The following is a 24,311-nucleotide window of genomic DNA, read 5'->3' on the forward strand; positions in this document are numbered from 1 at the left end:
TCGGGGTAGGATTATGTGAAATCCTGTCCGCATCCGCTTTGAACAAATGCCCAAGCACTCTTTAATCCCAGTTCCATACTCTGTGCCTTACTCCTTTCAATTCATGATTAAAACTCAACTGAGTGACCCCGCATCAAAGGCCGGGAAATGATTGGACCTCTGGCCAGGAGAACCTGGCAGCAAATTGCCATTTGGCATGCTAGCCAAGGCAGTTACCGTTAGCTCAACATGAACTTTGGCCTTAAAAGTAGCCAAAGGACCACAGGACGATCCCTGTGCAGCTGCACTTGGTCCTGGCATGGTCCTGGCTGCTTGTTGCTCTGTGGCGCTGTGGCTCCTCTTCACTGCCGTTCGCGTCATCGAGGTAATAAGTTTCAATTTCAATTGTACGGCACAAAAGGAGGGCAATTCGAGGAGTGGATGACTGCAGATAGAAAGGGGATCCATTTCGTTTGGCCCATGCAAGTGGATTCTTTATTAATAAATGTAACTTTTGAAGGTCCCTGAAGTTCTGCCTTTGGCCACATAGTTTTGCCCAAAAACTCTTTCTGTATCTGAAATAAAAAAGGGGCAAATGGAACTGGTGGCGGAACGGAATTTTTTTGCCATAGTTTTCCGGCAACTTTTTGTGCTGCGTTGGCGCGCTTCGTCTGTTTTAATTTTGTTGGCAAAAGTTGCTGGCGAATTTTGAGTAGCATTTTAATAATAAATATTGCACACGATGGCAACTTTTCGCAGAGTCAAGTAAAGAGGGAAGCACGCGTGGAGTACTCACAGTGTTTTCGCAAATACACCGGAAATATGGTAATGGATGGTTGAGCGAAAAAGAAACATAAAATGTAAACACTGCTCAACACATCCGGCAAACTTGCAGCCCACAACTTCGGACTTAGTGTTCCTCCTAGGAAGTAGTTACTCCTTAAATGAAAAGCTGTGACTCTAAAATGTTGCGCCATTAAATATAAAATATTTTCCCCACCTTGTTGACGGGAGCAAACTCATCAAGTGCTGACAAACTTAAAGGAAAAGTTTAGACAATCGTAAATTGAATTTGAAACTTTTCCTCAACTATGGCGGCTAATTGTATTTCCAATTAGTGGTTTTCCACATCGATGCAGATTTTGCGACTGTGAAAATATTTTATCTAACTTAACAGTGCGGCCAGCGAGCTGAGAAATAAAATATAAATTCGGGCACGTAAACAAATTGTCTCAGAAGTGGAACGTGACTGGGTTAAGCCTTATTTTCGAAGGCCCAATTGGGACTACAGCTCAATTGTGTCATCAGCTGCTTCGTCTTCATAATTTTCTGGACAGCGCCTTCTTGCATATCAAACAGCCTATTTCCGGGCCCACGGAGCGTATGCGTAACTTTTACGAATTTCCACTTTAAATTGGCGCCGATGGCCAAGCGAAACTATACAAATTAATTGCATGGAATTTCACTTATTTATTCATGCATATGTATAAAAATCAATTACAGGCAGGCAATCAAGTTTAAATTTGATAGATGACAGTTAAACTTCAAATATGAAGTTATAATAGAAATAAATGGTTAGCTTTTTCATTCAAATTGGTTTTATAGCATCGCATCCACATGAGTGATGATGTCGCAGTCCTTCGCTCTGCGGTCCCTTTGCATACATGTGTATAGTATAGTAGGAATTGTGGTTTGCCTGAGTTTAATTATGCAAAGCCTGTTTATTATGGGCCATCTGATTGTGAGCACTCACAGCAGCCAGTGTTGGTAAGTCACATTTAACTCAGATAAGAGCCAGTAATTTATGGCACATTTTGACCGTTATGTTCTGTACATAATTTCCTAGAGTTAAGTCCAGCAATTATGTGGGCCCAGTTAAGCAAATTGCCACACATAAACTCCCATTTGCTTGTGTTTTCCGCAAAGAGTTTAACTCTCGAAAGGTATATGATTGGGAAAGGAAGACTACAAAGTATCAATCGATAAACCACAACTGTTTCGGATTGACATAGTGTGGGTTCTCTCCCATTGCGCTGTATTACAATTTATCAGAAATGTTGCCATTTCCCATTTGTGGTTGCCAGCACGTGCGACAAACATTTCCATTTCGTGAGCCCCGCAGCAAGAACAAATTCTTCTGATAAATGTTGGCGTTTTACAAAACCGAAATCAGACAAGGTCACGGATTGTAAAGAGTCGGACGATATTTGCCACGCACACTGAAAATGCTATTAAAATAGTAGAAATTAGAGCGCAAACAAACGAACATGGCAATCATTCACAAACAGTCACGGAAATAAATAATACAAATCAACAACATTATTTATGACTGCACAAAACGTGGAGTGTCTGCTGGATATCAGCTGAATTACAGAAAGCAAAACCAGATGCCGTAAATAAATAATTTTACTTGTGCGCTATTAATTTGCCACCCAAATATGACATACATACATGCATAAAAGCAGCCACAAATAGATCATATCAAGCCATCCATTCAGGCTGCAAAGTGTGTTGGAGTGGTAAGTTGGTAAGTGGAGCGATGGACCTAAGTGACTAGATAAGTGAATGTCAGTGGGAAAAAGTTTGCCAAGCTGTATATGAACATTTAATGGAGATTGTCTAGCTTAAATAGCTGTCAAGGGTGGCACGAAACATCTGGCAGTAGGTTAACGAGTCATGGGTGGTCAAGGAAACCCCAAAAAACAGAATTTGAAAATGGCTCACAAAGGAGTTTGGGTTAAGAGCCCCAGGTTAATATTAGATACTGATGAGTTTCTGTCAAGTTCTGAGCTTTTCTGTTATCAAATTCCTGATTTAAACAGCTATGATGAACATAGATCTGGAGAACGCTGGTTGATGGGAAATCTAAAACTTTGATCCCACGTTGGGCGCCACATTTGCTGACTAGAATTTAGTTGGGCTTTTAAGTGAAACAAATCTTTCCTATTTCCAATAACTTAGACTAGAGTAGCTAAGGGTAAGTACAAGTAGAAATAATCTTCACTAAATCCAGATTCTCTCGAGAGCTGCTCACATTTCGTTTCATTGTCCACTCAAATTACAGTTTACTCTGCCAGTCCGGGAGCTAACCGGAAATCCTTTAAATTAAATTGTCCTTCCTAAATGGAGAGAAATCTAAGAAGCAGATCGCTGTTTGCTGTTATGGCTTCGCTGTTTGCTGTCTTTCTTATTTATTTAAGTTCTGGCTCGACTGAGCCCGCTGTTTATGTTGCTAAGGCCAAGAAGCAGCTGGGCCAAGTTTTTGCTGCTGCTCTTCTGGCTCTCGACTCGTGCATAACTCATTCGTTTTAATATTCCCCGGGCATTGTTCACCCTCCGGTTAGAATTTTATTATTTTCCCTTTTTTTGCGAAAGAAACTGGGCCACCTGAGTATACGTTTTAATGCCAAGCGAAATTCAAATAAAATTGCAGCAACCGCTTGACAACCAGCAATTTAATTAAAATAATAAATTGTACGTAATTTGCTGCAGGCCACGTCATGCAGAAATTATTTCGATGAAAAATTCAAGTAAATTATAGAATGGGTACCGTGATGATTTAGATTAAACAAAGCTGGCTTAAAACTATTCAAGTACTTGCTTTCGATCTGAAAACAACTCCATTCCACAAAGCTGAATGCTGGAATGGCATTAATTAGAAGTGAAAACGTTTTTCAGATTCCCAACAGAACAAACGACAATTGTCAGAAGAAAAGCGCAGAAGAAAGAAAAATAAGCAGGAATAAGAGCCTTGAGCTAATGAATTTTAATTGCGAAAATAACTCACTCGGTCATTGTGGCGCAGTCGGAACTGGAACTCGATTCCTGCGAAGGAGCTCAGAATGGAGCTCAGAATGGAGCAGAGAAGGAAAAACCGTCGAGTTCGACAAATTTAATCATATTTTTCCTGCCGGAAGAGGAAATGATTCCGGGTTATGACCTGGCAAATGGCGAATTATGAATGAATTAAGTGGGAAGATGGCCTTACACGTGCGCATTACGTCCTCAGTGCTCAGTGCTCAGTGCTCAGTTCCTGGCACCACATTGGGAGTACGTTGTGGGTAATTGGGTGCGTGTTGAGTTTAGTGTCAGGCACTTTATTCACCTTATTCATACCTACATACCTACATACCTGGAAGGTACAGGTGTGAATGCTCACTGTGGTTATTCAATTTTTGTTGCCACTGGGACCTTTCTGGCATGTTTCAACTGGCATTAATTTTTTTTGCTGCGCCTGTCAGGTTTAATGAGCCGCATGCAAAATTTATTTAATAACCTTGCCTGGCATAATTCACTGCATTTTATAGTCGCACTAAAGCTGCGGCCATTAGGCGCCGGTTTCAGTTGGGCTGCATAAATTTCCATTTTCTCGCTCTTAGTTACTAATAATAATTTATTGATGCAACATTGTGCTCATTTTAAACTTCGGCGGAACTAACTAATAAAAATAAAACACACAAACTCCAATTAAATATGAAATCCAGACAAAAACAAAGCTTTGTTTGACTCTAGCATTTTTAATTAATCGGACACATATTTCTTTGTTTAAATTGGTTATGTTATTTAATGTTTATGGCCCAGTACGCAAATGGAGCAGATGGCAGTTTAATAAATCCAATTCAGCGTTAAAGTAGCATAGTCAGGCGTGGAAAATAAATAAAAAGATTTTACGGTTTGTTGGGAATTATTAAAAAAACGTTCGTGTGTATATATATACATGTATATACGATATTTTTACGAGCAAAAAGGCCCCAGGCAGAGCTAAAATATTTTTTCATTCAATGCGAATTCGATAAAATGGAAAACATGGCAAAGCGAAATAATCCTTAAAGCGCAACTAGAACTCAATGCCGCATTTGGGCCGCATCTAGGGTTCGGGATATTCGATGATTTAATAGCACGGCCAGCAGAATGGGCAGCTATTAAAAGCACAGCACTCGCCACTTGACAGCTCAACCTTGCCACACCCTACCGTTAGCACTTATCGCCCTCCTTCCACCACCACCTACCGCCCACCTATCACCACCCACTTGCCACCGCCCCCCACAAAGCGGAGGAGCAACCTTGTGCCAAGCACAAACAACTAGTTTTTAGAAACCGCTCCTCCTTCGGCATTGCTCTGCCTTATTGATAGTGTTTGCCCGAAATACCGAACCGAAAGCCTTACGTGTCAATTTATTATAACTTATTCAAGGCCGGCAGAGTTTTCTTTTTCCTCCTTCGGTACTTCGGTACTTCGGTATCTGCGTGAAAAATGCCATAAAAAATGAATGCTGACCCAGGCAACCAACACGTGGAGCAGCATGAGTGGGCCGCAAAATGGGGCAACTGAAACATGCCCACTATAGATCTGTTTATTGCACATATCCCTCTTCCTTACCATTTCCATTTTCCAGCAAAGCTGGCGCTTTTAGTTTATTAGCACAGCGGAATTTGCCCGTTGCCATCGTCCTTTTTCCCTCGTTTGCTTCCTTTGAGCCAACTCCTCTGGCTGAGGGCCAAAAACGAAAAGAAACGAAAAATTGCAAGAATTCGCTCAGCTCGAATCAAAATCGATTGAGTGGCATGGAGGGGGGCGACTATTTGGCCAGGGGGAAACGACCAGGAGGCGGCCCTCTTTGAAGTTAATTGTTTGAAAGCTGCAACCGAAGTTTAAGAACTGTCGATGATGTGCCAAAGCAAAAGTTTCTCCGTCATTGCAGCTGGCAACACATGATAGCCAGGTCATAAAACTCATTTCCTTCGAAAAAGAGAGACATAAGTTGGGCGTACAGGGTTTCAAACGGAATCTATCAATGGCTTAAAAGTTTATCATTGACACTTTTCTCGAGCAGCTGAAGGCTTCAAGTGATACTTTTAGCTATGGTAAAGTGAATTTAAAGTATTGAGTGATTTGTTGTAAAGAATTAAACTGGTTTGTCCATTGAACTGCCATTAATTTCTCTTGTCCGTGTCTCCACTTTTAATTGCAGCCAAAGCCGCCACAAAAATCCAAGCCGTCTTTCGAGGCCACAAAGTGAGAGAAACCATGAAAAAATCGGAAACCAAAACTGCGACCAACAACGGCACTGCCGCCGGAGCAGCTCCATCGGCAGCAGCCGCCGAGGCAGCCGCATCCGCGGAGCCAACCAAAGCCGAGCTAGAGGCTGAATTCGATCCCAACGACAAGGGTAAGTGGATGTTCCAGGCTGCGGGACAAAAAGCCGCTCAAAGGTGTCCAGAGGCGGTGGCTCGGGTCGGGATTTAATCAAAGGCCTGAAACTGTAGCCGAGGTACCCACACTGGCATAAAAATGGCTAAGCTACCAGAAAATATCCCGAAAAGCATATATTAATATATGTTTTTAAGCTAAATATATACTATATCTTTATTGTAGCGGAGATTAAATTTATCTATAAACTATTGAAAATATGTCAACAAATATTAGAAGTAAGATAAATTAAAAAGCACAATATTCCTCCAAATGTCCCGAAGGTGTTGCACTTGCAAGATGAGACGAAGAAACTTTCCTGAGAATCGCTTTTGGAGCCACCGAGCCGCTCCGGCAGCTGATCCCTTCGAGCATTGCGGATTCCCTCGCACACATTGTCCTCGAATCAGCGGGTTTACACAACTTCGACTTCAAGTTGGGTATACAAGCTGAAATTACAGTTTGGTCCCCCGCCCGCCAGCCGGAATACAAAGTTTCCGTGTTACGCAATAGACGAGTATTTTCAGCAAAAATATTTGTCACTTGGCAGTGCGACAAAAGTGGGAGTTTGTGCCTCCCCAGCCAGCGAACCTTGTTTTTTTGGAAGTCTACGCATGGGACTGGAGCTGGTGTTGGCAGCCATTGGTTATTTAATCGCGCCACCCACATAAATAATAAAAATCTTGAAGACGGCTTAACCCTATTAGGACGTACCAGGCGTTGACAGTTTTCAGCTATAATTTGCCTAGGGCACAATGAGGCGAGGGCACACAGTCGGGGAACAGTCGAGAAGGAAGATGGGCTGGCTCATTAAAAAGTCAGAGGCTGTCATCGGGGCGTATACGCAACCGCATTAGGAACTCTCGGCTCCTCAGCCAGACAACAATTCAGTTTCCATTGCAAGTGCTCACGTGTGAGCCGCCTCCACAGGCTTAATTATAGTGCCTGGTGGGTCTCGAAAGGCGTATCCTTCCCATCCTAGGCATACTCGCACCATTCATACGTGCATTTGTGCGACGGCTAATTAGACTCGCCTGAGAACTCAAAGGATGCGTTGAGGACATGGAGAGCAGAGCCTGCTCCTTTGTGACCGAGCACATACTCAATTAGAGGCGCTGAATGGAAGGGGCGTGAATGGCTTGCTGGGGCTTAGTTAATTTAAAAACTTTGACCGCACAATTCATAATCAGCGCTGTCTCATAAATCTCAAATGATTTCTTAAGCCATGGTTGTAATCGTAAGGGGCACAAGATGTCTAGACTTTCAGGAATAGTAAAAACCACTGGATGTGTCTGTTGAAGATACATTAGTTATAAAGCGAGATATTTCGGTTCAATAAACTGAATTGGTTGCTGCCAACGGCTTTAAGCAAATATCCATTAAATTTAAAAGAGAGCCCATTTCTAGATCCACTTCATGCTCTTATCCCACATTTAGCCAGCATAGCAGACACGCCCTCTTATCCGAAGTAAACCAGTTTGGAGTTCCAGTTCATCATTATTCACAGTTATCGCTCGCAGGCGGCCAACAACGACAAGCTAATGGTGTTGGCCTAGTTGTAAACTCGCCGTCGGCGTACTGCGAAATTGTAAAACAATAAGAACAACGACCACAAAGGACTTTTGTTTAGTGGTGAGGCTTGGAAAAAATTGAGGCACACACATATGCATGACCAGGCGAATGCAATTTCTGAGCCCAAAACTGCGATTTAGCCCATTTGGTATGCAAATGCGATGGCCAACACACATGCACGTACGCACACAAAAGGACACTCTGCATGTGCACGAATATCGAAAGCCATTTAAGGATATTTTCTTGTACGTGTGTGCACTTCGCATTTGCGGTTTTGCCTGCGTTTTTGACTTACAACCCATGCCTTTGTGCGGCAAGTGCATAGACAACCAGGAGCCATTTGTAGATGTAGCTACAACTCACCTACCTACACTGGTATTTGGCCCAAAGCCTGGCTGACCAATTTGTTTGTGTCTGCGTCCTGGTTTGGCCCCAATTCTGTGTTTGCATAATCGCAATCCCCCCCTAATAATTGCTCATGGCCACACACAAACAGCGTTCCGAGCCCCAAAAACACTGGGCTAAAATGCGTGGCAAAAGACCATGGTAATTGAACTGTATCCGGATGGTTGTCTGTGTTAATTGCTGGCGGATTCCATTCGATTATGATGAATTGTGGACGAACATTAGACTCGGCTTGTCCATTTTGTGGGATATTCGATACATGTATGCTGTTGTTTGACGAAACCTAATTGACGGGGAAAAAGCCAACTGCGGTTTACTGAAAACCAAACACATAGAGCGTGGGTGTTTTACTGACTTTTAATTCAATGCTTTGCATATTTATCCTGGCGGAGTGTAACTCCGGCATAATCTTGTGTGTAATCTCGAGTGATGTGATGTGTCATCTTTAAGGACCAGTTCGTGATGTGGCTGCTAGTTCTCCCAACCGCATCACCCAGCAACGTCAACTACATCAGCAACTGCGATAAAACAGCGGCGCTGCGCGTTCTGCTAATTGGATTTTCGGTTTTAAGCAAGCTTGTAATTCCATTTACACCGCCGGGAGACCCACAAAAAACCAACAATGTCAGGCCAAGCCATTTAAGTATAATGTTGAGTGCTTCGCCTGTTGTCGGGCTAACAGAAAGGCGGATCCGCAAAAAAACATGCAACAAATTACAAACAAAAAAGAACCAGGGAGAAAAAACAAGCGGAGAAACGACAACATTGACATGAAACACGCAATAAGCAGCAGGCCAGCTACAAAACAGCGTTTCAGCCGCTGAATTGGCGATTTTATGCTTACCCCCACGCACATAATATATATCTAAATATATACCATACAATGTATATAGATATACATACAGGTGTCCCGCAAAGCTGGCCAAAATAGACAAGAAAGTGTAGGAAGCCGCTGGTGGTCTGCATGTATGGACTTCACCAGGTGACAGGTGGAGGTCAGGTATTTATTTAGCCACTGCTAAACGCTTAGCTTGTTCTCCGTTGGCTGGGGCTCTTAAATATTTCAACAATTCTAGCACCTACATGTGGGAAAGCTTCTTTTTGGCCTTTGTCCAACGACCTTTATCCAACATGTTTATTGAGGCTCCCGTAAAATACACTTGCTTAATATTTAATTGTTAGTCGAGCCATGCGAAATTCGCACTGGGCTCCATGTTAAACAATTAATGAGGGCACGAATTTAGGTGTAGACAAATTAATAAATGAATATTTCACGAGCTCAAACTTGCGCCACGCAAATTTCAATCCCTTAAACGGATCCTGGCAAGCCCCTAATCCAGTTAATTATGGGCAGGATTGACTGGGAATCTGGCAAAGTTTTAATGAGTTTAACAGCAAGGTATGTCCATATTGTTTAATAATCCGTAATCGGCTTATGTGCAAAGGATTAATATTAATTAAAGTTTTGTTTGAATTTCCTGGCACAGACGATGTTTTGCACAATTTGCTCGAAATGTAGCAATGAAAGCAGATGGAGGGAAACCAATAAGTAGGAGTATTTCTCAACGGCTGACTGTTTGTCCTTCCACAAGATTTATTTGCTCCAATAACAGCCCCATGGAAATGAAGAGACAGAGACAGAAGACAGAGGACAGAAGTCGAGCAGGGCGGTGAACAAACCACAAGACTTTGTTCTGTCGGAAATTGAAAAATGGGCTTAGTCCTGATGGCTGGCTGTGTGTCCTTTTGGCCAGCAAGAAGCAAAAGTAGATGGCCCAAAATGGAATGACAAATCTTGGCAACCGCAAAAGCCCCCAACTCCACAGGCGTAGGAAAAACGTTTGGCTTAAAAATTCCATTTAGCGGCTTATTATCATGCTTCATTTCTCACAATTTGTCGCTATTTGAAAGTGCCCCCAAAAGTTGGCAACGGCCTGGAATCTGCGGGCCAGGTGAACTGTGCGTTTGGCATGTGGCATGCGGCATGACGCACGGCCATTTGCATGATTTTAATCAAAATGGACTCGCTGCTCGCAGACAGATGTGGCATGACGATGTCCTGTCCGGGTTGGGTAATTAAAATGTATATTTATGACAGCGACTTAACGTCGTAATTATGACTGAGTTCCGACAATGACAAACGCAGCAATCAGCACACTTTCGGATGGGGAGTATGGTGCATCAAGTTTTATGTTGAATCTTTCTTGCTTCCTGCCTGGAACTGCTTTCAAAAACCGAATTTAAAAGAGAGAACAACGTAGTGTTGAAATATATGAGGCTTTTTGTACATTACCAATCGCTTAAATACTTTGTAGAAAGGGAATTCAAAGTGCTCGATGCTTAGTGCTCACTGATATAGAACTCATTTCCGGAATCAAGCTTAAAGAAAAGTATAAGTATTCACTATCTGTGCCTTTGACCTGTCTTTGGATTTTTGGCCTACAAGTTATAACTATAAAAGGAACTAACTAACTAAACTAACGATGCCAGGACAATACACCAACTACAAGTACACCCGATTGATAATGGCGCTGCTGCGCTCCTATTTGAGCGTACTCTACCTATGGGGTATCTTGCACTTGGCTGCCATCATGCCGTTTCCCCAGGAGACCTGGGAGACCACATTCTGGTCCAGGACACGCACCTTTAAAGTGGCCTACAGGACGGTTTTTAATAAAAGTTTGCTGACGGAGGTGTACATTTTCATCCTGGTCCTGGTGGTGCTGTTGAATCTGTTCGACTGCTGCCACTGCAGACTCGTTGGAGTCCGGATTTGGGACGGTGGAGTGCGTATGCCGCCGTTGGACCTTCGCCTGCTGGTCTTACCGATACCCTATATAATAGTGCTCGTCTATTGCTGGGCCATCACCACCATCACCACGTGCCGCGGCATAATCTATGTGGCTCAGAGTGCTGAGATTGGCAAAAGTGGTAAAACAGTCTGCCTTTTGGTCATCGGTCTGCTCGTGAAGCTCCTGACTATGGCCAACTTCTACTCGGTTTGCATCCGCATCTGGACGTACTTGAAGGTCTTGGAGATTGGCGCGAATGAGTGGCTGATTAACTACTACAACTTCGGCGACCACCTCAATTTGTTCTTTCGCGTTTAAAAAGTTGTGAATGCATTTTATATTAGTATTTTGTTAGTTTAGCGAAGAAATTAATATCACTTTGAAATGAGTTTGCAAGATGCGATTTAATTAGCATGCCTTTTCTCAATCTTATTGAGATGGATTGCCTTGCAGAGTGTTTCCGATTCGGTGCTTTCCCAAACGAAACCACCTTGTTGGTCTGCCCTGCTCATTATGTGCGTGTCTGGGTCTGTTTTTGTTTATTATTTCTGACACAATTACTAAGCACACGTCACGGATTTGCACTTTCGCTAATGGAACTCTCACACACCGGCATAGTGCACTGTCATCTACCGTAGATTCGCTTTGTTATTATTTTCCCTCTTCTGTTTTAATATAAATTTGCATTGTTGCGAGAATGTGGGTCAAGAGCGTTGAGACCCCCGCATGCCACGCAAATAAAAGTGGGGAAAAGTGATGCACGTGTGTGGTGCAGAATTTCCACGCTGTCCCCACTCAATATTCGCAATAAAAGGAAAGCGAAAGGAAAGCGTGAAAAGTGCAGTTGGTGTGGCTTATGATTGATTTCATATCCTTTGGGCATTAACGCTCGACTGATGCTGGAAATGGGGTTAAAAGAATAAAAGTTGCAATACCTGGAACTGGCAGGAAATGTTAAAGAGACCAGAACCAGCATGCAAATTAAGCAAACTCCTGGGAAAGCAAAAAAAAATGTTTAAAAAACCGAGCAGCGTGTTAGTCAGTCAATCAGGACGACGTGACCGATTGCCCCGAGGCTCCGCACATGCAAACCCGAATCCCTTGGCTAACATCAGGCAAGGTGTGCGGCCCCGCCCACTTGCCATAGCCCAACGCCCCCAGGAATTACTACCAAGGCCCACACAGACGCAGTGACATTTCGCCAGAGAGAAAAGCAAACTCAATTTGTATGCCTCGACGGCGGGCAGGCAGGACATCGGAACATCAGGACATCAAGCTGAGCGCAGGACCAAGGCGAAAGCGAACCAAACCGAACCAGTGAAAGGCACAAAAAGCAACATGCATGCGGCCCTCTGACAACTTTTCAGACACTGTAGCTTAGATTTTGGACTTATGCGGTCCTGTGACAGGACACGCAGTGTACGTGATCGGCTTTTAACATGTGTTGCATGCCCGGCGACATGTGCAAATCTCTCACAAAAAAGTTTCCACTAAGAGAAACATCCACAGAGTATGCTATAGTAATTGACAGTGCAAGACGAACTACTTTATAGTTTTTTTTTTTGGGAACAGGGGCCTGTGGTACTTTGTATTGGCAGTAGTTTGTGTACTCAGCTAATGAAGTTACGCATACCAGAGTGGGAAACCAGGAGTAAATATATATTACGCAACGAAACTGAAAATAAACTATGAGATACCCTTTACTCAGCTAGAGTGGGCTTGGTCTGCATGTTTAATCCTAACTTTCTAGCTTTTGTAGTTCCCAAGAGTAAAGAATTTATACAGACAGATCGACTCGGCGAGTGATCCTAATCAGAAATAAATATATTTTTTCCTTGTGTATATTTAGGCAGGTGGAAAAAAGAGAGTATAGCTGGAAAAAAAGGGAATAGAGTTACAGGTAAAATCGAGTTGCGGAACACCAGAGCGGGTTGATGTTGATTACTGACCAAACAGCAGTAGCAGCCCAGATCGGCTTAGCCCGGATGACTAGTTGGCACTCACAGGACCTGCAGGTCCTGCGGCTCTGAAAATGTCAGAGCGCGGCTGATGGCGCTGTACAGCTATTTGCACGTCTCGCAGATATTTTTAAATATTTTATAAATAAACATAAACGCAGCAATGGCATATGGCACGTGCCTTTAGGCCGGGTCACGTTGTGCAGCCGCCGTGTGTGCGTAATTTGATAAAATTTCACATGCCACAAGTCCAGGACCAGCACTGCTCCGGTCCCAGTCCGTGGACCGTAGACCAAGCTTATGCTTATCTTGGCCTAACTCCAATTACGCGCTTAGCGAATTAACGCAGAACCACTTCCCCGCCTAGTTATGCTCTAGAAATATTTGCATGGCCAAGTGGGCCAACTTGGCCCGCAGGAAAATGCCAGATTTTGTTGCGGAAATTGGCCAAGTTAAATGTATGCACTCTTGTAGCGGCTAAATCTTAACAGAAATGGCGAATTTTTAAATGAGAATTTTCTCGGCATTTGCATAAATGCACAAGAGCGATGGGAAAAGATGACAAAAAGTGGAAAACGACAGATGCAATGATGTAATCTTGCGACTGACAACGTAGAAAAAGCGCGTTCTTGCAAAACTCGCTGAAAGCTATGCATAATTTAATGGTTTTTCCTGTGGCTCCAAGCCCACGTATTTCCTGAACATTTTTACACAATTACTGGCTAATTAGAATGAGCTTTTCTGCCGGAAAACGGAGCCAAAGTAGCACGTAGCGAGAGACACGCGTGACTTAACCACAACCACATACATCCTGGGCAGATGGCAGCTAAATTGTGTGGTCAGTCCACCCAGTCGTCCATCTCTTCAGCAGTTGGTGTGGATTAAATATGCAGAAAATATGCGTCCCCCTTCACCCAACGTTGCGTATACGTAATGAGATTAGCCCGGGAAACGAGGTCGAAGAAAGGGAGTACTAAACACTGTGAAGAGCGCTATGGGAATAATTCGCATCGTGATTTCGATTAGTTCCCTTTTTTACAAGCAGCCTGGGATCCATGGGCAAATTATGGCCAGTGTTGGGCCATAAAATACGAAGCGGTGGTCAGATAGAGAATTAAATAGTGATGGAGGAAACTATAACAATAAATTAGAGTGAAAACAATGCAAACTCAGTTACAGCCAGCATGTCGAAGGACCGAAGCTAATTGAAATAAGTTTACAACAAATTCAGGCGTATGTTTGAGTATCATCTAAAGTTTCAATGGCCCGAGAAACACCAGACAAGTTTTAAAACTTTGTTATATATTTTTCTTTCTTTGCTTTTTTCTGTTTTTTCGGGGAGTTGGCCAAGTGGGCACTTAAGCGGAACTAGAACACTAATTTACACAAACTACCCGTTCTCGTCTGCCCTCTCCACAGATCTGTGCCATGCTGCATTGAAGATTCAGTCCACTTTCCGTGGTCATTTGGCACGCAAGCTGGTGAACAAGGATGCGCCCGAGGACGAGGACATCCAGGAGATAACCAAGAAGGTGGCCGAGGAGTTGGACATAGATTTAACCGATCCCGAGCTCAACAAGGCTGCAACCAAAATCCAGGCCTCGTTCCGGGGCCACAAGACCCGCAAGGATGCCAATCCCGAGTAAGGAGCTCACCACTTGAATTTTCATTGCCCTCCTCCACCGAGGGCTAGTCACAGATGAAGCTTACTTAATGCTTACGCAAGTGAATACAAAAAATATTGGTAAATTGTAAATGTGTAAAAGGCCAGTCGAGATGAGGGCACACAATTGTAAACTTTTTAGTGAATATGTTTTAGCCTGAATGGCGTACCCATATGATTCTCATAATTATTAAATAAATTAAGTCGAGGGCAAAGTTACGTTTAGTTTGCAAAGCTTTAATAAATTAATAGTGAAACCAACACACACATTTTGCGAATGATGATGATTCGGAGAAAGGCGACATTTACAGATACATTTTTGCGGCTTGTCTTGTTCTATTACTAACCTTTAGAGTCGTAAATTGGTATTAGTTATTAGTTAATATTTAATTCAATTACATTTCGTTTTTGGACTTTCCTACTAAACCCAAGACCGTAACTAAATGAAAAAAAAACCAAAACAAAATGAACTAACGTTAAATTGTCAAAGAAAAACCTAATGTTACAAAATAATAAATAAAAGGCACGATGTTCCATAAACTTTATTGTAGGGAAATGAGAAACCAAACAAAAGACAAATGCAAGGAAACTGCTGAACAAATTTTTGGGAAATCATTTCCATTTTGTCTGGCCAATGCCAAAAGTAAAAAATTAATTGTACCTACAAGCGTATGAATATGAATTAGAAACCAAAGAAACTCAATGTTGTTTCAAATTAAGACAAATTAGGGGTATCCATGCAACATGATGCAGCTTCGAGTCGTCAACTCAACAATTTTTCAGCCCACGGGCTCTATATAAACTGAAAAGTCAATGAACATAAACATGAAGATAACTAATCTGGTGGCACAATTTTCGTTTTTCTACCAAGTGTATTACAATATTTGTCTACTTAACAATTGATCCTCACGAGGGAAACTGAAATACACACATATATATATACCTATACAAAAGCAAAGACAGGTACTAGACCGAGTTGAATTGGAAAATATTTTTTTTCGGCCAGAGCTGAGAAAATTGTTACCATGTGGCAAGCGAAGCCAATAAAGAAATATTTAAAATTCAAATCAATTAACTACAAAGAATTAATAACAAGCTAATGAACATAATTGAAATTATATTAGAGATCAAAGTCAAATTCAAATAAATTGCATAAAATTATTACATTTAAAAAGCAAATGGGTAAAACCAATTACCATATATGTGGATAAATGAAAAGAAGAAACCAGAATATGAAAGCAAACCATATACAAGCCGAACAAACAAAGAATGTCCCAACTAAATTTTAATTGAGTAATAAAAATAAATACAATAAAGATGCAACTCTCTTGTTTCTCATGCCACTTTAGGCGGCGGGTAATCAACATATGGCCATTTTAAGAGGATTTTGTTTCATTTAGTATCAGTGCTATTGGAGGGCTTCTAAAAACTGGACAACAAATAGGATTAGTTAGTTGGATTTATTATGCCAGGCTTTATAGCTGGCATAGTTTTATACAAAACTAAATTTTAATCAGAATTTATTTTATACTCGAGCTCTCGAAAGCGAACACTTGGTCTTATGGCATCATCACATAATCACACTCCTTTGCCGGCCAGTTTGGCATTAGTCCTTAGCCATTCTCAACTACTCGCTGCACATGGCCAACGTTTAACGATTTTTCTTTGCCACCTCAAGAGCTGGAGAGCTGCTCCCCTGAAAACAGAGGCTTCCTGCGGCGGTGGCGCTGCCACTGGAACTGTCAGTCGTCAAGGACATTTGAGCATTTTAAAGAACGGTGGTCCAAATATACTTAAATGACTGCTGAATATGCCAAACATTTTGGTGGTTTGCACATACAAGTAAGTAAGTAGTCGCACAGAGTTCTTGTTCATTTGGCTGATGGGTCGTAGACCGCACTTTTCAGGTAGTCAGTTTGCTGCCCAGAAATTTTGAGGTTCTTGGACCCACTGTGCCGGCGACTGACATGAGCTTCAGTGACAGTTTTAGCACGAGAAATTTTCATGACAATGACGTTGATGTGGCTGACTCTGACAATACTTGACCTAGATGGGCCTGTGTAAATTTCTAGTGTAGGTAAGTCCCGGGCACTTGAGACGTCAGAGGACCAGTGAAGGGACTTTCCAGCGCATTATCCTTTGCGCCAGTGTTTACAGTTTGCAGGCACAGTCAAAGCGAACAACTATTTGAGTTTTCCCGCCTCCCTCCCCCCCGAGGGATATGTGAAACATGGCGAAGCGGAAAATTCGCACTGAAATCGCCCCCCAAAATCCGCGCAGAATGCATCATCACCATTTGGCGCAAGTGTAGGTGTGACTTTCAAATTGAACTTGCCGCCAAAAGGACACAGAGAAAGCGCGAGAAATTTGCATTCCCCTGCATGGTGTGCGTCAATGGGAAATTCCCAGTCCTCTGGTGCACCATGCGGCTGGTCTAAAGTGCTTCGGAGCATTCGGTTAACTGCTGTTCCATTTTATCATTTGCTTTTTGTTTTTTTTTTTTGCGGCAATGCTTCACGGTTCGTAAATATTTCACCCGTTGAATTTATGCGTGCTGAGGAGAGAGAAGCCATGCGGCTAGATGGTGCAACATGGCGAATGCGCAATTTATGAGGCTTTCAAAACAAAGCGTTGTGCCCGTGAACACAGAAGCTGAAATGGAGCAATCGCTGGTACATTGAGTGCCCTGAAAAGGAAACAAATGTCAATTTAGTACTACTTTTCAACGCGCCTTTGACGAGCGCTAAATTTCTAGCTGGAATCACTTTATTTGCGCTGGCTAAGAGAAAAAAGTCGCAGCAGTTTCACCATTTTCCCCCTTGCCCATAAAATGCACCCACAATTCCTTTCATTCGGTGGTGCTGCTGCACGTTTATCGCACATGTGCAGTGGCACACACATCAACTTTCCATTTCTAAAATCCTTTCTCCCGCGCTGACAGTCGCCAGCAGGCAGTGCCACTAAATCCGCGCCGAATAAGCAGCCGCATCCAATCGACATCACCGGATGCCACCTCCTCCTCCACCCGACATTCCCCATCCTCATCTGCATCTGCATCTGTTTCAACTGCTAAATCTCGCACCTTATGTGCTGATTTCAACGGCAAAGTGCTCCGTGGAGACGGCAGATCCTGGCCAACGAAGAGGGTTTCTAAAATTGGCAATAACTACGGATGTCTCTGCGACTTCCGGTGCAATATCTGCAAATCACTTCCCTAACAATTGGAGTTTATTAGTTATATATGGTATTAATGGTTAAAATGGCTATAAACTTGCAGCTGTGTTCATTGCAATAGCAGTGCATGAGAAACTAAGATATATAAAGGTATTTTTCCATGACTTTTTTCGTATATGTACCAAACGACTTTACACTGATATGGAAAACGATTGGGCTTATGCATTCAAAGTAATCATTAAACTGGATGGATGAAAATTATGCTTAACACAAAGTAGGGCTTGAAATGTATAAGAACGTCGGCAATCAGTGAAATGCAAATATACAACGTAGTACAAAAAATCAATACCAGAAAAGTTTGCTGTGAAGCAACAGAAAATCAGAAAAACTGGCTTTCTTCCCTTCAGGCTTGCAATTTGTTGGCCAAATGCCATAGTTTCTTGTTATTCCACAAAACTGCCGCCTGTAAACAAGTTGTTTTCCATCGTTTTCCCATTGACCAATGTGCTTAACATTGATTGCTTTGGTTCATTCCCTTACGCACAGATTTCCCATAGAAACGGATCCTCTGGGGCACTTCAGGTTTTGTGTCGACTCTTCAGGTTTTACGGGGAAGTATCCAGATATAACTTGCCGCAACTTGATACAAAATTTCTTTTCTGGCAGCCAGTGCGTTCCGGCTAAACAGTTTTGGTTAAGTATATTGTACTGTGTTCAATAATAGATCTGTATTTCATACGTCGGCAATTAGATGACTCCTCCGTCGGTGGCTGCGGTTCACATCTTCGGCTTTTGGGGCTAAAAACAAAACCACCCTTGCACGACCTTGGTGAACTGCAGGTCAGATCGAGGAAACCCAGAATTAGAATAAGAACTAAATACCTTCGACTCATTCCGAATACAAAATAGAAATAAAGATTACGTTTGGAATTATGGAGATACATAAACTAGACAAATTTGTATTGGACACGGTAGTTCCACAGCACAGAAAAAAACAATTGTAAAAAAAACAAGAGAGAACGCTATAGTCGAGTTCCCGACTATCTGATACCGTTACTCAGCTAGTGGAAGTGCGAAGGCGAGTCTTCAACACTGACAGTTTTTTCGGTTTGAGGGAGTTAGAGTGGGCGTGGCAAAAGTTTTTTGGCAAATCGATAGAATATTACAAGACTAATACAAAAATGAAAAATATCAAAACAGTTTTCAAAAGTGTGGGCGTGGCAGCTTTGGGCGGTTTGTGGGCGTTACAGTGGGCGTGGCAAAAAGTTTTTTGGCAAATCGTTAGAAATTTACAAGACTAAAACAAAACTGAAAAAATATCAAAACATTTTTCAAAAGTGTGGGCGTGGCAGTTTTATGCGGTTTGTGGGCGTTAGAGTGGGCGTGGCAACATGAATCAACAAACTTGCGCTGCGTCTATGTCTCTGGAGTCCGTATGTTTAATCTCAACTTTCTAGCTTTTGTAGTTCCTGAAATCTCGACGTTCATACGGACAGACGGACAGACGGACGGACAGACGGACAGACGGACAGACGGACAGACGGACGGACAGACGGACATGGCCAGATCAACTCGGCTACTGATCCTGATCAAGAATATATATACTTTATATGGTCGGAATCGCTTCCTTCTGCCTGTTACATACTTTTCAACGAATCTAGTATACCCTTTTACTCTACGAGTAACGGGTATAATAAACAAATCTGTTATCGCTAGCAACCTTCTCATTTTTTATGGAGGAGTTTGTTTTATTATTAGTAGAAACCTCTTGTAATTTCATTATTCCATTTTAAGGTACCAAATGAGTCCTGTCATATATTTAATAATCAGGTCGCCATATATATCTTTAATGGGAAATGACAAACGTCTTTTATATTTTATTTCACATTTATATTTTGCATATTCGCCGTAATTACTTTATCTTAACCCAGAACGAATCGGAACTTTAATGTAATTTACCGCTCCATAATCGTAATTGCACACTACAAACAGAATTTAAAACAAGAAAACGCAATGGTCGTGTTACTCGACTATCAGATACCCGTTACACAGCAAGGGTGAGTGCCACACTGACAATGCTAAAATTCATTTAAAATGTCGATAGAAATTGGCAAGACACATAATGAAACATAAAAAACTAAAGAAACGCACTACGGACCCGGAATATTAGTTACTAATAAAAATAAAACTAAACCAGAGAGAACGTTATTTGTAGGTTCTGCAGTGCCTAAATTAACCTCCAGATAAACTAACCTCCAGATAAACTAACCGACAGGATTCTCTACGAGTAATGGGTATAACGAGGCAAATAAAATCGATTGCCATTTAAGAACTTTCCATTCACACGTACTGGCGTTTACGGATATTTTGACAGGCAATCTTGATAATATTTTGTTGCACAGCTCGCTTTTATATATATTTGTTTGTATATATATTTTTCATTTTTGTGGTGGCTGAATGCATATGTAAAACGAAAATTTGTGTTCTTTAAATGGATATGAACCGGACAGCAATAAAAAAATCACAATCATTAGTTGCTTGTGTTTCATTCATTTCGAAGTGTGCTGAATACATACAGGCTGTCAATGATAAATGAAAGTATTAAGACAGGAACACAAACCGTTTCCGTCTTCAATATTTCAGACACTTTTTGAACCTTGTCTGAGTTTTGATTAAGGCTCAAATCGTTGTCCATTTTGTATACACAAAGGCAGCGAACAAATGGAGAAATGGTTGTATGCAAAACCCCAAAAGGTTTTTCAACACCATCGACCAGAATTAATGCATTGTTTTGCCAGCAAAAACCCAACTCAGTCCAAACAAATATCATTTAATTTTTCATACTGCTTGCCTCCATTTTATTTGTCTGCAAATCCTTTTATGATTTTATCTTTATATTTAGAGCGTTTTGTCTGGAATAACCTCAAAATTAGGTGTCATTATTTTTAATAGCCTCGCCGCACCTTTTTTATAGTTATTAATGCTGAATGCCGTAATGGGCTCTTTGGGTTCATTAATTTAGCTGGGATTAAGTTCCATTGTCCGACTATGAACCGAAGTAATATTTTATACACCTTTTGGCCATTGGGTTCCATTGCTGGCCCGATGGCCATTTTCCGTGCCCACCAACGGCATTGAAAATCATAATCAATACCACAATCATCGAAAAAAGCTCCATTCAGAGTGAGCTATTTTCCAGTTTGGCTCCCACTCCTCAAAACTTATTGATTAGCCAAGGCTTGGCCTTTCTCGGCTCCAAGGCGAATGTCCCACAACTGGCAGGTTCCTTCGCTCCACTGGGAGCAGTAGCTTGGGTTCTTTGATGCGGTGAATTTTTTGTAAATTACTTAAAGCCTAATGGTTTCAAGCCATAAAGTTTATATCCTAACTAACCAAAGTAGGTTGAACTATTATTTTTAAATTCTCCTTGAATGGAAAATCTATAATTCATCTGCTCAACTTTAAACTTTACAAAACAAAGTTGCCTCCCACTTTCCCTACATCCACCGTAGTGCCGACACAGTTACCAATTTAAACAATAAGTCGTGTGTCAACTGGGCGTATACACGATATTCTTCTAAAACAAACTGCATATATCTACCTGCATGCACTCAACGAGTTCATACGAATTTCACTGCAAAATTCATTCAGTATTAGAGGGAATTTCATAAGCTAGGGATAATGTTTTTTCTGTATATTTTCATGTTACCATGGCAATACCATCAAACCTTTAAGCTTAGCATATCTAAGCCTTTAAAGCCGGTTTCAGTCCTCTCAAAGATGCCTTATCTTCTGTTGCTGAATTCGTATATAAACACCTTCACAGCGAGAAAACAACTTAAATAACGCTTAATGGGCCGCAGTCAGGCTCCTCGAAAGTCAATTCAATTTGCATAATTTCCATATTAATAGCACTGGATGGCTCCACAAAAGAGATACAAAACTCAACTGATGGCAGCGTCACTCCTTCCGTTTTTCCACCCAATGACCGACCTGCTGGCACTCAGGGTGTATCCTGAACATCCTTCTCTCCACCGGACGCCATCGTGTAGCCACGGCTTCATGCAGACGAAAGGACACAGCCGCTGTTTATGACAGCTGTGATTGAGGCCATCATTGACAACGTTAGCTGGTCGCTGGAAATGGCCAGTTGGCGGTACAATCGCAATCGCAATCGCATTGGTTGTCCTCTCGCTAATGGAAAAGTGCCTGCAATTGTGGCATGCGAGACATTAGTTGTCACACAGGGAAATATATCTAGAAGACAAATTTGACTTAAATTTCATAAAGGCAACAATAGTGTTCCAGTTTAGGTTAGGTGGATATTACAATAATAGCTACAGCTTCATTGCTTAAGTCGCTGTTTGCAAAGTAGCAATGAATTTCAAAATTGCAGTGTACAGATACTTCTGAGCGAAAAATCTCCTTGTCTGGCCAACGAAGAAGATGGCCTTTGAGCCCCGTCTAATAAGCTGACAAATTGGCATACAAATCACAAGTCCACACAGATAGCTCAGCACCTACATTGTGCTCGCTGGGAGGGTAATAAAGCAATCTGTGGAATATCAGGTCGACAAACTACTTGGCACCTCGTTTCTCCTCAGCCAAGATGCAGCCAGAGGTGCTGACACAGAGTTTCACCTATGACAAACATGTCTTATCAACATTTATGGCACTTTTATGAGGCGCTGGCGCACTCACGTGCCCGTTAAACTTTGGCGTGAGTTCAGGGAAAGCCATTGGAGCGCAAAATGGAGCAATAATCCTGGAGAAGTTTACCGATGAAAATACGAGGCAGAAGGCAAAGCACCTGAATAATAAATAGGAGCGGTGCGGGTAACTCGGTAAAATCACACGCTTTTCCTTTCACGTGTTTAACTTGTTCGTCCTTTAAGTTACTACCTCTTCATATATATGTGATTATAAAGATGCCCCAAGAACGATTTAACCTTTAACCCCCACATTATATACAGTATTAGAAGCATCATTATGATGACGCTCCTATGTTCTGACGGGTACAAAAAAACTGGCTGCGCAACAAAAAACGTTGATCCATTTTCAGAAACAGGGTGCGTTTTCCGCATTAGATTAAACAAATAAGTGCGTTGAATAGTTTGAAATTTTAATGACTTTTCTATCATTACAGCAAGGCCACCATTCACATGCCCCCTAAACCTTTTAAATATTAACCATAAAATTGCCCTGTTTAACTGCCAATTTAAATTGCCTTCCATCGTGTTTCATGGCCGGGAAACATTGCACAACCTTTAAATAATTGACGAAGTAAATAATTTGATTGGGAATCGGCATGGCACAGAAAGACTTTGCATGCAGGTTTAAGCTAAGAGTAGACATTCCCCTCATGGCCAGCCCTAATGAACTGGATATTGCTATATATACGAGTCCTTTTCATTTCCTCCGTGGACTGACCATGCCCACGTCCTAGGGGCATTTATGGCTTTCATCTGGTAATCAATGTAATAATTGCCAAGTGCTTTGATTACTGTGCTGTTGCATTTCCGTCCGTCGGAATTGTTGCTTTAATTATGTGGAGCCGTCCACTAATGAGTTGCCCAGCTCGCGGAGATGGAGATGGGTCCTAATTGGTTCGTTGGTTCCTTGTTTCGTTGGTTGCTAGGTAGGAACTCTCGGACGCAGGCAATCGACGAGGTTAAATGGACCAAAGCGATGGCAAAAGGTTAACGGATAGCAAACGATAGTCATTAAGCCAGATCCATTTGGCTGCGGATGGCTGAGTGCAGAAAAAATATCAGATCGAGCTAATGTTGTATCGAGCAATCATCGCCAAGCTCTCCATTTGAGAGTTCCCTTGTTAATTGAGCTGAAAGTTGAGTTAATTAAGATACGTAGTTCTTATATATAGGGAAGCTAATGGACTTTATAAGGATCAAGTGAGAAAAAAAGAAATAACCAGAAAGAGGACTCTTAGTATAAGTTCTTACACCTGACTGAGTCCCACACTCTTTTTCGCGCTTCAAAGAACGCACGTCCTATTATCCCAGGCACATTTATCTCACACGGGATTCGTATGTAAATCTAAGAGAAGACCGATTGCATAACTTGTCACAAATTCGTCGGCAATCTGAACAAATGCCGCCTGCTTATGCTAATGTCTTTCTCATGTCCTGGGGCGAGACTCAGACAGATAACCGCAGTCAGAAACGCCAGTTGTTACCTTAAGCGTTGCGAATCTGACGCAATGCAAGACAAAAGGTCAAATGTCAAACAGGAAATATGCTAAATATGCAAAGGGCCTTCAGAAGGGGCGAGCAAAGGGGTAGAGCCACCAACAAAACCACCAGCCCCAAAATGGCATATGCTCCTCTATATGTTTCCCATCGATAAGATCAGGTCGATACACCTGGCGTATATGAAGGGGTGGAAGAGCTGTGGAACGAAGTCTCAGGAGACAACCCAAGGTGCAAACAAGGAAACTAATTGAATTTATGCTAATTAACGCACCGTGACTGGGGCATGCAGCGTTAATTATGGCATCGCCGACATACGGGGCGTATGCGTAATGCAAATGAAATTCTAATCAATTGCCTGGTAAAAAT

The 24,311-nt window shown here is 42.0% G+C and overlaps 4 protein-coding genes and 1 long non-coding RNA gene across 9 annotated transcripts in view; 3 read left to right on the forward strand and 2 right to left on the reverse strand.

Moving 5' to 3' along the window:
* LOC122613321 (cilia- and flagella-associated protein 91) overlaps positions 1-15,871 on the forward strand; it is a 35,927-nt gene extending 20,056 nt beyond the window's left edge. For both annotated transcript variants that reach the window (XM_043787446.1, XM_043787447.1), the window contains exons 2-3: positions 5,952-6,149; positions 14,316-15,871. In XM_043787446.1, coding sequence (XP_043643381.1) covers positions 5,952-6,149; positions 14,316-14,542 — 425 coding nt within the window. In that variant the 3' untranslated portion in view covers positions 14,543-15,871. The remainder of the gene's footprint in view (positions 1-5,951; positions 6,150-14,315) is intronic.
* LOC122613322 lies at positions 10,517-11,308 on the forward strand. The gene has a single exon (XM_043787448.1). The coding sequence runs from the start codon at positions 10,630-10,632 to the stop codon at positions 11,254-11,256; it is 627 nt and encodes a 208-aa protein (XP_043643383.1). The 5' UTR covers positions 10,517-10,629; the 3' UTR covers positions 11,257-11,308.
* A 1,888-nt stretch (positions 15,872-17,759) lies between the features above and the next one.
* Positions 17,760-18,627, reverse strand: LOC122613800. Of its 2 annotated transcripts, XM_043788188.1 has the most exons (3): positions 18,616-18,627; positions 18,473-18,558; positions 17,760-18,413 (listed from the first exon to the last, which is right to left on the reverse strand). In XM_043788188.1, exons 1-3 carry the CDS (start codon positions 18,624-18,626, stop codon positions 18,262-18,264), a joined length of 249 nt encoding a protein of 82 aa, XP_043644123.1. In that variant the 5' UTR covers position 18,627; the 3' UTR covers positions 17,760-18,261. The 2 variants fall into 2 exon arrangements, with proteins under 2 accessions (XP_043644123.1, XP_043644122.1); XM_043788187.1 differs by having other exon boundaries at positions 18,473-18,627.
* Positions 18,628-20,631: 2,004 nt separating this feature from the next.
* Positions 20,632-20,896, reverse strand: LOC122614452. The gene is made up of 2 exons (XM_043789015.1): positions 20,781-20,896; positions 20,632-20,716 (listed from the first exon to the last, which is right to left on the reverse strand). Exons 1-2 carry the CDS (start codon positions 20,894-20,896, stop codon positions 20,632-20,634), a joined length of 201 nt encoding a protein of 66 aa, XP_043644950.1.
* A 1,100-nt stretch (positions 20,897-21,996) lies between these two features.
* Positions 21,997-22,898, forward strand: LOC122613801. Of its 3 annotated transcripts, none has more exons than XR_006325708.1 (3): positions 21,997-22,275; positions 22,338-22,802; positions 22,880-22,898. It is a non-coding gene; the product is annotated as an uncharacterized LOC122613801 (long non-coding RNA). The 3 variants fall into 3 exon arrangements; XR_006325710.1 differs by lacking the exon at positions 22,880-22,898 and having other exon boundaries at positions 22,338-22,577; positions 22,629-22,688; XR_006325709.1 differs by lacking the exon at positions 22,880-22,898 and having other exon boundaries at positions 21,998-22,275; positions 22,338-22,569; positions 22,629-22,688.
* Positions 22,899-24,311: the final 1,413 nt, after the last annotated feature.

This window comes from Drosophila teissieri, chromosome 2R (genome assembly GCF_016746235.2).
Source record: "Drosophila teissieri strain GT53w chromosome 2R, Prin_Dtei_1.1, whole genome shotgun sequence".
In the NCBI taxonomy this organism is placed as follows: Eukaryota; Metazoa; Arthropoda; class Insecta; order Diptera; family Drosophilidae; genus Drosophila; species Drosophila teissieri.

Coding starts and splice junctions, on each gene's coding strand:
- LOC122613322 (XM_043787448.1), top strand. CDS start 10,630: ATGCCAGGACAATACACCAACTACAAGTACACCCGATTGATAATGGCG.
- LOC122613800 (XM_043788187.1), bottom strand. CDS start 18,626: ATGAGTCGAAGGTATTTAGTTCTTATTCTAATTCTGGGTTTCCTCGAT. Junction 18,414..18,472: donor GGAGTCATCTAATTGCCGAC/GTATGAAATACA, acceptor AAAACTGTTTAG/CCGGAACGCACTGGCTGCCA.
- LOC122614452 (XM_043789015.1), bottom strand. CDS start 20,896: ATGATTGTGGTATTGATTATGATTTTCAATGCCGTTGGTGGGCACGGA. Junction 20,717..20,780: donor AAATATTACTTCGGTTCATA/GTCGGACAATGG, acceptor TACGGCATTCAG/CATTAATAACTATAAAAAAG.